This window comes from Oncorhynchus kisutch, linkage group LG5 (genome assembly GCF_002021735.2).
Source record: "Oncorhynchus kisutch isolate 150728-3 linkage group LG5, Okis_V2, whole genome shotgun sequence".
In the NCBI taxonomy this organism is placed as follows: Eukaryota; Metazoa; Chordata; class Actinopteri; order Salmoniformes; family Salmonidae; genus Oncorhynchus; species Oncorhynchus kisutch.
In genome coordinates this window covers 55,206,220-55,219,020 of record NC_034178.2, presented here as the reverse complement: position 1 = coordinate 55,219,020, position 12,801 = coordinate 55,206,220, and the positions used below count along the sequence as shown (strand labels likewise).

The 12,801-nt window shown below is 41.5% G+C and overlaps 1 protein-coding gene across 1 annotated transcript; it reads right to left on the bottom strand.

Moving 5' to 3' along the window:
• Positions 1-4,608: 4,608 nt before the first annotated feature.
• Positions 4,609-10,669, bottom strand: LOC116374116 (potassium voltage-gated channel subfamily B member 1-like). Its single transcript, XM_031823906.1, has 2 exons — positions 10,343-10,669; positions 4,609-5,336 (listed from the first exon to the last, which is right to left on the bottom strand). The coding sequence occupies exon 2, from the start codon at positions 5,227-5,229 to the stop codon at positions 4,609-4,611; it is 621 nt and encodes a 206-aa protein (XP_031679766.1). The 5' UTR covers positions 5,230-5,336; positions 10,343-10,669.
• Positions 10,670-12,801: the final 2,132 nt, after the last annotated feature.

Here is a 12,801-nt window from a genome sequence, read left to right as displayed (position 1 = left end):
AGAAGACGGTGGGGTTAGACCAATTGAGTGAGAAGAAGCGGTTTCACTTGAGGAAATGTATTACTGCTGCTGCAGCAGCAAAAGGTGGTGGGAGACGTGGTCAGGTTAATAAGAGAAGATTAAAACAATGATGAGGATCATGCTTCATGCTTCATAGGGTGTCTTTTTTCTCCTTGGTTTCTCTGTGGTTTCTTCTGCTTTTCTTTTCTCTTTTCTATATGGAGGTACTAACGGTAGGTTCTCTCAATATTAATGGGGGAAGGGACAGGAATAAGAGGGCTTGGGTATTAGAAGTAATAAAACAGAAAAGGCTTAAGGTAGTTTTCCTACAGGAGACACATAGTGATGAGGAAAATGAGGTTGACTGGGGTATGTGGTGGGAGGGGCAGCATGTACTCAGTCATGGTACTAATTTCAGTGCTGGGGTGGCAATCTTGTTTTCCTCAGGTTTAGGGGTGACTGTGGTATCTACAACAGAGATTGTCAAGGGTCGAGTTTTATTGGTCAAGGTGGATGTTATGTTTTTTTAGTTATTTTTTTTATGTTTATGCTCCTAATGAGGGTAGAGAGCATATTGCTATATTTGATCAAATAAAGGAAACCTCAAGACAGTGTGATCAAGAGGGGTGTATGGTTTTAGGGGGTGACTGGAACTGTACAGTGGATTTTACTGTTGATCGCACCGCTGAAGAACCTTACCTGCGGTCAGCCACTTGCATGTCTGGCCTATTAACTGAGTTTGAGCTTTCTGATGTGTGGAGAGTAAGGAATGCAAAAGTTAGGCAGTACACATGGCAAAAAATGTATGAAGGTCATGTCAGTGCAGCAAGGTTAGACAGGTTGTATGTATCTGAGCAATACTGTAGTAATGTTGGAAAGTGTGCCATTACTCCTATGGGTTTCTCTGATCATCATATTGTTACTGTTGATATTCACTTGTCCTGTCCACAAAGGTCATCACCTTACTGGTATTTTAATGTTAAATTGTTACATGATGTCATGTTTTGTGACAGGTTTTTGTTGTTTTGTGAAAAATGGAGGGTTACGAAAGGGAATTTTGAGTCCTTGAGACAATGGTGGGAGGTTGGGAAGGCCCAAATACAAGTATTTTGTCAACATTATACTGCTCTGTCTCAAATTGAAGTTAAAGAGACTATCAGGCCCTTGAACAGGACATCAAGTCTATTGAATTGAAGCTGCTCACTCAGAATGACCCTGGACTAGTCATGAACTTACAGGACAAGAGACATAAACTGAGGTCGTTTCTGCATGAAAGAGTGAAGGGTGCCTTGTTTAGATCTCGTTTCGCTTCCCTCAAGGATATGGATGCTCCTAGCGTTTAAAAAAAAAACTAGGACAGTTGACATTTCAACGTAAACAGATGGTCTGCCTTCGTCTCCCTGATGGGAAGGTGACCACGGATGACATTGAAATGCGTCAACATGACTTGGATTTCTACTCGGCCCTCTATAAGGCTTGTGACTCTCTGTGTACTGAACAGTTGTTACACGGTCTTCCTCAATTGGGACCTGAGCAGAGAGTCGCATTGGACTCTGAAATTACACTGCAAGAGCTGTCCACAGCAGTTATGCAGCTCTCAACAGGCTGAGCCCCTGGCATCGATGGTTTACCATCTGAGTTTTATAAGCACTTTTGGGGGTCTATTGGGGGGGATTTTTATGAAATGGTGTGTGAATCTTTTCATGAGGGTTCTCTTCCTGTATCCTGTCAACGTGCGGTGCTTTCACTGTTGCCAAAAAGGGGGGATTGGCTCTCATAAAAAATTGGACCTGTTGCTTTTCTGTGCGCTGAATACAAAATTGTTTCTAAATGTCTCTCAAACAGGTTGAAAGAGTATCTGGGATTATTGATCCACAAGGACCAGTCCTACTGTGTACCTGATCGCTCTATTTTTGACAACTTGTTTCTGATAAGAGATGTTTTAGACATTTGTAAACTGTCTGATGTAAATGTGGGTTTACTTTCTTTGGATCAGGAGAAGGCTTTTGATCGTGTGGACCACCAGTACTTGTTTAAAACGATGAAAGCCTTTGGGTTTGGGGATGTTTTTTTGTCTTGGATGAATTTACTGTATGCTGGGGCCTCGTGTATGGTGAAGGTGGGGGGTGGTTTGAGTTGCCCTATCCCTGTCCAAAGGGGCATCAGCCAGGGATGCCCAATTTCAGGGCAGTTATATAGTCTGGCGATTGAACCAATGCTTTGTTTTTTAAGAGCGAAGCTTACTGGTTTCTCTGTGCCAGGTGTAATGAAGGGTCCCACGATAGCACTGTCTGCGTATGCAGATGATGTGATTGTTTTTATTACAGGGGGTGAGGATGTTAAGGTTCTCTCAAACGCTTTAAAGCTGTATGAGGGGGCCTCCTCAGCTAGAGTCAACTGGGGAAAGAGTGAAGCGCTGTGGGCAGGTCAGCTTCAAACGGGGTCCGCTCCACAATTACCAGGGGGGCTTCAGTGGGGCAGAGATGCGATGAAGACTTTGGGGGTTTTTCTAGGCTCCGATGTCTTTCAGAAAAAGAACTGGGAGGGTGTATTTGAGAAAGTGTGTGCCAGACTGTCAAGATGGAAATGGGTGCTGCCCCAGCTGTCTTATAGGGGAAGGGTCCTGGTAGCTAATAATCTTGCTGCCTCTACCCTGTGGCACAGACTAATGATTTTGCAGCCACCAAAGGGTCTGATACAAGAGCTTCAGAGGACTCTTGTCAATTTCTTCTGGTCTGGACAACACTGGATTAAAGCTGCAGCCCTGCACCTGCCACTGCATGAGGGTGGGCAAGGCCTGGTGGACATTTCCTCTAGAATCATGGCTTTCCGGCTTCAAGCAGCCCAGAGATTGTTGTACAGAGACGGTTCTTGCTGGGTCGAAACAGCCTACGTATTGATGAGGAGAGCGGGCTGTTTGGGCTTAGACAAGCACCTTTTCCTCTTAAAGCTGGAGGGGGGTGATTTGTCTGGCCTGACTCCATTTTATGAGTCTGTTATGCAGACTTGGAGAGTCCTTGTCAAGTCCCGTAAGGCTGGCACGCCACCAGGGATGTGGCTTTTTGAAGAGCCTCTTTTTCACAATACTGCCATCCAGTCCCGTGTTTTGGGTTCAGCAAGCCTACGTTCATGCCTGTTAGGCGTGGGGTGTACCAAGCTGGGTCATCTGATGCGGAGCAGGAGCAGATCGTTGGAGGAGCTGGTAGAAAGAGCGGGGATCCGATCATCTCGCCTACTGAGGAAGGTCGTCGCTGAGGTCTGCGACTCCTTGCCAGTGCTTCATCTCCAGTATGTGACTGACACTTCCAATTCTGATCGGTGGAAGGAGGGTCTGGATTATGTGTTCCCTGCACTGATTGTTAGTGCTGCGATGGGGGCATTCGAGGAGGATGTGGGGATGCTGTTTTCCTTCGATACCCTGGAGCTGGGGGAGTTCAAGGAGGTGGGAAAGAAGGCCAGGTACAGAATATGTGTAAAGGTGTCCCATGCCTCTTCCCTGGAAGGGGTAAAATCGATGAGGTGGGCGGGTGTGCTTGGTCCAGGTGCCTCTCCAAAAGGCTGTTGGCGATCATTATACAAACTGCCTATTGATAAGAGGACAGCTGACCTCCAATGGAGGATAATACATGGAGCTATAGCCACCAACATGCATCTGGTACACCTGGACCCTACTGTTGGGGAGGGGTGTCCATTCTGTGCCGAGTCTGAATCTCTGGCACATCTGTTTTTACTGTGTCCCAGGTTGGTCAGGATGATTGAACTGATTGGTTCTCAACGTTGGGAGAGGTTTTCTCTTCCCAACTGTATATATTTGGGCCAATGTACAGGTTCAGTCAAAAGGGTGTAGTTGTGTTGCTTAATTTTGCGTTAGGGGCAGCAAAATTAGCGATGTGGAAGACCCGAAAGAACAGTATTCAGGGACAGGGGTCTGTGGATGTGGTGGGAATGCTGGAGGGAATGTTGGCAGCGAGACTAAGGGTTGAGTTTGCCTATTATAAACTTGTCAACAACATTGATCTGTTTTTGAGTATATGGGGTATTCAGAGGCTATTGTGTTTAGTTACTGTGGAGGAGGAATTGGAGTTGTGTTTTTAATTGATGTGTAACTGTGGTTTTGTATGAGTATTTATTGTGTGGTGGGCCCCCAGACCCAATAAAGATTATTTAAAACTCTCTCTCTCGCTCTCTCGCTCTCTGAGCAGCGTGAAGAAAGCTAGCTCTAGCTGAGCCCTCCTGACATGGCCTTAGAGGAAGAAGTAATGAGCAATGCTGGCTGAGCTCATCCATTCCAGTTTACACCTGATCACATCACGACTGGGGCTCATGGTTGGTATTACGTTGATGTAACACAGCAAAGGAATAGTGATTGTATTTCAGCAGGCCTGATAAGGCCCTAATATAAATAAACCCATCATGACCGCACAGAAGCTATGACTGTTTTCTGATTGACTTTCCTAATTCTGATTAATTTAGTCAATAGTCACACATGTTTAATTAATCAGTTCTCTCTCTGTCTCTCTCTCTCCCTCTCTATCTCTCTCTCTCTCTCTCTACCACTGCTATAACGTGGTGCATTTTTATCAATAAAAATAAGTCATGATAAACAAGTTAAATGCATACTGTCCACATGTGATATGTAGAATTAAAGGTTACCTTAGCTGCGACAGACGAACTGGGCTTTTCCAGAAGGTCCCAGAGTTTCTTTCGTTTCTCAGCACAACACGTGTTGTCGAACTCTTCTCCCTCTCTGTCATTCAAGGTGTCTTGCTCTCTTTTGAGCTCCTCGTTCATCTGTTCTTTCTTCTGGTGGTACCTGGCCTGGCAACAGGACTCCAGGTAGATCTCATCTATGCCCCAGTAGTCCAGCTCCTGACTAAACGACAGGGCGCACATCTCCTCCATCATGTGGAGCTTACCGGTCCGGTAGAAGTTCAAAATGGACGTGAACGCCCCTGGGTGCCGGTCGAAAAAGTACTCGTTCTCATCCAAGTTGTAGTCGTCACATACCTCCATGAGTGAGTCGTGGGTGTTGCAGTCTCGTAGTTTCCCTAACCGGGTGCGTGGTAACCTATCCAACGTTCGCCAGAGGACCTCATGTGGAAGACCCCCAACGTTGAGCCTTACCCGGCGGTAGCATGACTTGCTGTGGATTATGTACGCCGGTTCCGGGGGTAGTGATGCGGTCGATCGCGAGCCATTCTTATTCAATCCCGTTGAGGATTTCTCCATTTTGAACTAACGAGAGTTCCACCGAGTTCCAATTTGTCCAACAGGCAAGATCCGGATGGGGAAAAGTTACAGTCTACATTTGTGCTTGTTTTCTTTCATCCTTGAATCTGGGGGAAGAAGGAGGGAAAAAAAGAGAGGAGAATGAGAATATGAAAAATGTCAATGACAAGATTTTAAAATAGAGCCGTTAGCCCAGGCAGTCACAGTGACCTATAGTCAGAACAGTTCTCCATGCTAAAAGAGTGAATAGAAAGATGATGGTAATACACTCAGACTGAGAGTGCTGTCCTGTCCACACGCTTTTTCTGAATAGTGAGTGGGGACGTGGCAGCGGCTCAAGTGAGCGATGTCCACTCTGCACTGGTGCTGAAACGACAGCGTGCGCTGTTCACTCGACTGCGTGAGAGGAACCAGGGCGAGTTCACTTGGGGAAAATAAGCATGCTTCTAAATATTTAATGGTACACTGTTCATGTTGCTGTAGAGTTGTGGAAAAAATACCCAATTGTCATACTAGAGTAAAAGTAAAGATACCTTAATAGAAAATGACTCACCCGGTAAGATACTACTTGTGTAAAAGTCTAAAAGTATTTGGTTTTAAATATACTTAAGTTTCAAAAGTAAAAGTATAAATCCCTTCAAATTGCTTATATTAAGCAAACCAAATGACACAATGTTCTTGTTTTTTATATCTACAGATAGTCAGGGCACACTCCAACACTAAGACATAATTTACAAATGAAGCATTTGTGTTCAGTGAGTCTGCCAGATCAGAGGCAGTAGGGATGACCAGGGATTGCTACATTTGTGAATTTAACCATTTTCCTGTCCTGCTAAGCATTCAAAATGTAACGAGTACTTTTGAGTGTCAGGGAAAATGTATGGAGTAAAACTTACATTCTTTTCTTTAGGATTGTGGTGAAGTAAAAGTAAAAGTTGGAAAAAATATAAATAGTGAATTAAATAAATTAAGACAAGACAGATACCACAAAAAAACGACTTAAGTAGTACTTTAAAGTATTTTTACTTAAGTACTTTACACCCCTGGCTGTACAGACTGGTTAGTTGACAATGTCACGAAAATTATGCACGCGATTCAATAGGGCAGAAGTCCATGTGTTGTGATTCTGGATGGCCAGATAGCTAGCAACAATGACAAAGAGCTGCCATATAGGACATTGTAGGTGGCCCTTTCAGCAAGTTTTATCTTGTTCTTGATACCATGTCTTGTTTTGACTGATCTTATGTTTATGCTAATATGGATACAATTCGCTAGCTATCTAACCATCAACTGTAATGATGTATTTGAGAGACAACAAGTGCTCATTGTGCAAATGTATTTATGTTTTCAATAAACATTGGAGACTAAATATAGGTTACATGTTGTCAGCATTCTAAGCCAACCCGTCTGTTTTTCCCCATAGTTGGACACCCGCTGGTTCTGTTGCTGAACAACCAACCTGTCTATAACACCTACAAAAGCAGTTCATAAGTGATAGAGCCATAATACCCAAAACTCTGTAGTCATGCAAACCCATTTTTCCTTGAAGAAATAATAGCCTAGAGACGTTTGGGACTGAGAAAGCCATTTTCAACCATGCCGAAGAACTGAATACATATACTGTATAAGGTAGGCTTATGACAGAACTGAAAGCTACTATGGCAGGCCTTTCCTAAATCTGGTGTTTTAATGGTGTCCCTCTACAACTCAGACAAGACGTTTTCTCTAACCGTTTATAACGACTTCCCAAATCAAAACAAACCATCACTTCCCACCCTGTCTTTCAGTAGCCTGCTCTGTTGTATATGGAATGCTTTGGATGATCACAGAGCCATACAGTACCAGGGGAAGGATCCACAATGTCGGTTGAATATGGATGTTTCGGCATGCTCTGTCCCTCCCTCACTAATCAACCATTTGCATGCATTTGTATTCAAATTATGGTTCAAAATCAAAGCAGCAATGTTCAACAACTGAACAGAACACATTAACATGCACAGTACATGCATGGATAGGATGTAGGCCTATCCTTTGTCTTGAAGATACAAAAAATGTGCTGGACTACTGTATTTTCCGTTCCAGACAATCAAGTCCTACATCAATACTGTTGTGTCAAAGAAGTTACACAATTTATTTGCTCTCTGCAATATGTACAGTGAGCTCCAAAAGTATTAGGACAGTGACACATTTACTGTTGTTTTGACTCTGTAGTCCAGCACTTCGGTTTTGAGATAATACTGCTACCATGATTACGGATAATCCTGATACAATGATTACGGATAATTCTGAAATAATTGTGAATAATGATGAGTGAGAAAGTTACAGAGGAATAAATATCCCCCCCCCCCCCCCCCAAAAAGCTAACTTCCCCTGTTTTTTAAATGGTGAGAGGTTGGCATGTCTTGGGGGTATGATATTTGTGCTTCTGTAACTTTCTCACTCATCATTATTCGCGATTCATTCAGGACTATCTGTAATCATGGTAGCTTCGCATTCATTTAGAAGTGTTTAGAAACATATTAGATTCTTATTTACAATAAAAGTGACTCCAAAATGACACAATACAATATTTACCAATAATTTCTATTGAACACAAAATTATCTGAAACACAACCAAAACAAACAGCAAATGCATCCAACAAGTTTGTAGAGTCACAAGGTTGATGTACTACCACGACGGAATTAGACATTCTCATGTCGGAATTAGACGTTCATTCACGTTTCTCAAATGTCAAATTTCAGTTTGTTCCAAGTGACAAATGTTGAAGTATTTAAGGTTAACTTTAGGCATGAACTCAAAATGTTTAAGGTTAAGTACAGGCATTAACTCTGAATGGTTAAGGTTAGGCATTAACTCTGAATGGCTAAGGTTAGGCATTAACTCTGAATGGCTAAGGTTAGGCATTAACTCTGAATGGCTAAGGTTAGGCATTAACTCTGAATGGCTAAGGTTAGGCATTAACTCTGAATGGCTAAGGTTAGGCATTAACTCTGAATGGCTAAGGTTAGGCATTAACTCTGAATGGCTAAGGTTAGGCATTAACTCTGAATGGCTAAGGTTAGGCATTAACTCTGAATGGCTAAGGTTAGGCATGAACTCTGAATGGCTAAGGTTAGGCATTAACTCTGAATGGCTAAGGTTAGGCATTAACTCTGAATGGCTAAGGTTAGGCATTAACTCTGAATGGCTAAGGTTAGGCATTAACTCTGAATGGCTAAGGTTAGGCATTAACTCTGAATGGCTAAGGTTAGGCATTAACTCTGAATGGCTAAGGTTAGGCATTAACTCTGAATGGCTAAGGTTAGGCATTAACTCTGAATGGCTAAGGTTAGGCATTAACTCTGAATGGCTAAGGTTAGGCATTAACTCTGAATGGCTAAGGTTAGGCATTAACTCTGAATGGCTAAGGTTAGGCATGAACTCTGAATGGCTAAGGTTAGGCATTAACTCTGAATGGCTAAGGTTAGGCATTAACTCTGAATGGCTAAGGTTAGGCATTAACTCTGAATGGCTAAGGTTAGGCATTAACTCTGAATGGCTAAGGTTAGGCATTAACTCTGAATGGCTAAGGTTAGGCATGAACTCTGAATGGCTAAGGTTAGGCATGAACTCTGAATGGCTAAGGTTAGGCATTAACTCTGAATGGCTAAGGTTAGGCATTAACTCTGAATGGCTAAGGTTAGGCATTAACTCTGAATGGCTAAGGTTAGGCATTAACTCTGAATGGCTAAGGTTAGGCATTAACTCTGAATGGCTAAGGTTAGGCATTAACTCTGAATGGCTAAGGTTAGGCATTAACTCTGAATGGCTAAGGTTAGGCATTAACTCTGAATGGCTAAGGTTAGGCATTAACTCTGAATGGCTAAGGTTAGGCATTAACTCTGAATGGCTAAGGTTAGGCATTAACTCTGAATGGCTAAGGTTAGGCATTAACTCTGAATGGCTAAGGTTAGGCATTAACTCTGAATGGCTAAGGTTAGGCATTAACTCTGAATGGCTAAGGTTAGGCATTAACTCTGAATGGCTAAGGTTAGGCATTAACTCTGAATGGCTAAGGTTAGGCATTAACTCTGAATGGCTAAGGTTAGGCATTAACTCTGAATGGCTAAGGTTAGGCATTAACTCTGAATGGCTAAGGTTAGGCATTAACTCTGAATGGCTAAGGTAAGGGTTACATTTTTGGATAGGCATAAAACAAAAATATAAATAATTACTTTCTATCAAGGATTCAAACTTGCTACCTTTGGAATCAGAGCCTGGATTTGAACTTGCAACCATTGGAATCAGGGGTCCCCTAGTGGCAGGTTTCCATGTCATCTCCCAAAGTCCTCAGTCTAATACTGACTTGTGTCACGGGTGACTTGGCTGTGATGTAATCATTGCATGCTAGGAATATGGGACCAAATCCCAAACTTTTGACTACTTTAATACACATAGTGTAGCTGCCTTAGGTCTCAGTTTATGTAGTGTTGTGTTGTCTCTTGTTGTGATGTGTGTTTTGTCCCATATTTATATTGTATTTTTAATCCCAGGCCCCCATGGGGACTTTTGCCTTTTGGAAGGCCGTCATTGTAAATAAGAATTTGTTCTTAACTGACTTACCTAGTTAAATAAAGGTTAAATAGAAATCAAATCAAATACATAAAATATCGTCTTCTACCTGGCCTGTTTTTCCCAGGATGTCAATATTGTGGATTCATCAACCATGGTTGGAAACCGAAATAACCAAATGTATCTGTAATTGTCTATTGATCTGACTATGTGAGAGTTATATAGGCTACACAACGTCCTAATATGCATCTTCAAAAATACAGGATTTTAATGCTGTACCAATTCCCCTTCGATTTCCCCTGCTCTGAAGGACAATTCCTCAATGTTGATTTGCATTTTGCGTTTTGCCCATTCAATAGGTGTTTGTTGCCCATTAATGTCATCCTTGGTGTAGCCTAACATGCTATTCATATATAGCAGGACAATATTTCCGTATTAAAAATAATGATATTACGTTGATAACAATAGCAAATAAGCATTTAGCAATACTTGTTTATAAAGGAGAACAACAAATACAACCTGTTATTTGAATATATGGAAGAAGCCTCAGTCCCCGCGTACCTTAACTTTAGGTTTGCTCATCAGACCGTATGGAGAGGCAGAGTTGAAAACATTAAATATCCGAGGAAAAATGAGGAAACGGCTTTAGGTTAATTAGCCTACTCTCGGCACGGTTTGTGATCCATTCCGTTTCAAACGGTGTTGCCTCCGTGGCACTCTGGATCTCCTCCGCCTTTTGGTTAGATAAGAATCCTCCTATACACTGATTTAGTCCGACTAGGATGACGCCCTTCTATTTTAATAGAGAAGATCAACAAGTATGTTGTGAATCCACACGGTTTTCCACACCAGGGTCTTCCCCATCTCCTGTCTTGGAGTAGGGCGGCGCGACTGGTATGCTACTCTAGCGCAAAAGGTTGAAACGCGGCGCGGCATGCAGCTTCACTGCCCAGCTTCACGTTGATGCGTTTAACCCTTACATAACAGAACCAAGGAGCTGCAATCGTATTATTCACAATATAACATGTTGTTTGGTACAAAACGCCACCACAGGCTGGTGGAAAACGACCAATCAATGATTCCAAGGCAAGAGATTATGTGGTACACTATATTCAAGAATCGCTTTCCAATCCATACGAACACAACCAACCCTAGAGAGGGAGTATTAATGCCCTCCCATACATCCAGACAGATGTAGGCCTACCATTTGTTAAAATATTGCAATGAATTCTGTCACCTAAACCCCCCTGAATGTCGTCGTGCTTCAAAGCCTATTAGATGCAATGTGTTTAATTAATTTGCCATGACTATGACTATTATGATGTGCACTTCATTCAAGGCATTTAGTCTTCAGAGACACAAGCAACACAAACAATTAATTCAGATATATTGGCCCTACATATGCAACACATGTATTATTCAGAGATATACATGGGATATAGATCTAATGTAAAAACAATATTTACAATATAAATAAAAAACATGAAACTGATTTGTATAGAGTGCAGTCAGTTTCAGGAAGAGGATACATGATGAAGTCATGTCATAGCCTGGTCGCAAGGTGAAATAAATACAAATTAAGTAAAGGTTAAATAAAATAAATCAATTAAAATGCCAACCATGGGAATACAGTACAAAGAGATCTGGGACCAGGCTAGCCATGTCCTAGTTCTATTGCAGCAATTTGTATTTATATTTATTATGGATCCCCATTAGCTGGTGCCAAGGCAGCAGCTACTCTTTCTGGGGTCCAGTAATATTAAGGCAGCTAATACAATTTCAATCACTTTACAGTACATTCACATATTTCACAATGCAGTACATTCTACTGTCTCAATTATATTATGACAGACCAGCTAGATCTACTGTCGCTATTGTATTATGACAGACCAGCTAGATCTACTGCCTCTATTATATTATGACAGACCAGCTAGTTCTACTGTCTCTATTATATTATGACAGACCAGCTAAATCTATTGTCTCTATTATTTATGACAGACCAGCTAGATCTAAAGTCTCAATTGTATTAAGAAATAGGAGCTAGATCTTCTGTCTCTACTATATTATGACAGACCAGCTAGATCTACTGTCTAAATTATATTATGATAGACCAGCTAGATCTACTGTCTCTATTATATTATGACAGACCAGCTAGATCTACCCTCTCTATTGTAATATGATCGACCAGCTAGATCTACTGTCTCTATTATATTATGACAGACCAGCTAGATCTACTGCCTCTATTATATTATGACATACCAGCTAGATCTACTGTCTCTATCATATTATGACAGACCAGCTAGATCTACCCTCTCTATTGTAATATGATACACCAGCTTGTTCTACTGTCTCTATTGTATTATGAAAGACCAGCTAGTTCTACCCTTTCTATTGTAATATGATACACCAGCTTGTTCTACTGTCTCTATTATATTATGATAGACCAGCTAGATCCACTGTCTCTATTACATTATGACAGACCAGCTAGATCTACAGTCTCTAATATATTATGACAGACCAGCTAGATCTACTGTCTCTACTATATTATGACAGACCAGCTAGATCAACTGTCTCAATTATATTATGACAGACCAGCTAGATCTACTGTCTGTATTATATTATGACAGACCAGCTAGATCTACTGTCTCTACTATATTATGATAGACCAGCTAGATCAACTGTCTCTATTATATTATGAAATACCAGCTGGTTCTACCCTTTCTATTGTAATATGATAGACCAGCTAGATCTACTGTCTCTATTATATTATGAAAGACAAGCTAGTTCTACCCTTTCTATTGTAATATGATAGACGAGCTAGATCTACTGTCTCTATTATATTATGACAGACCAGCTAGATCTTTCGTCTTTATTATATTATGACAGACCAGCTAGATCAACTGTCTCAATTATATTATGACAGACCAGCAAGATCTACTGTCTCTATTATATTATGACAGACCAGCTATATCTACTGTCTCTATTATATTATGACAGACCAGCTAGATCTCCTGTCTCTA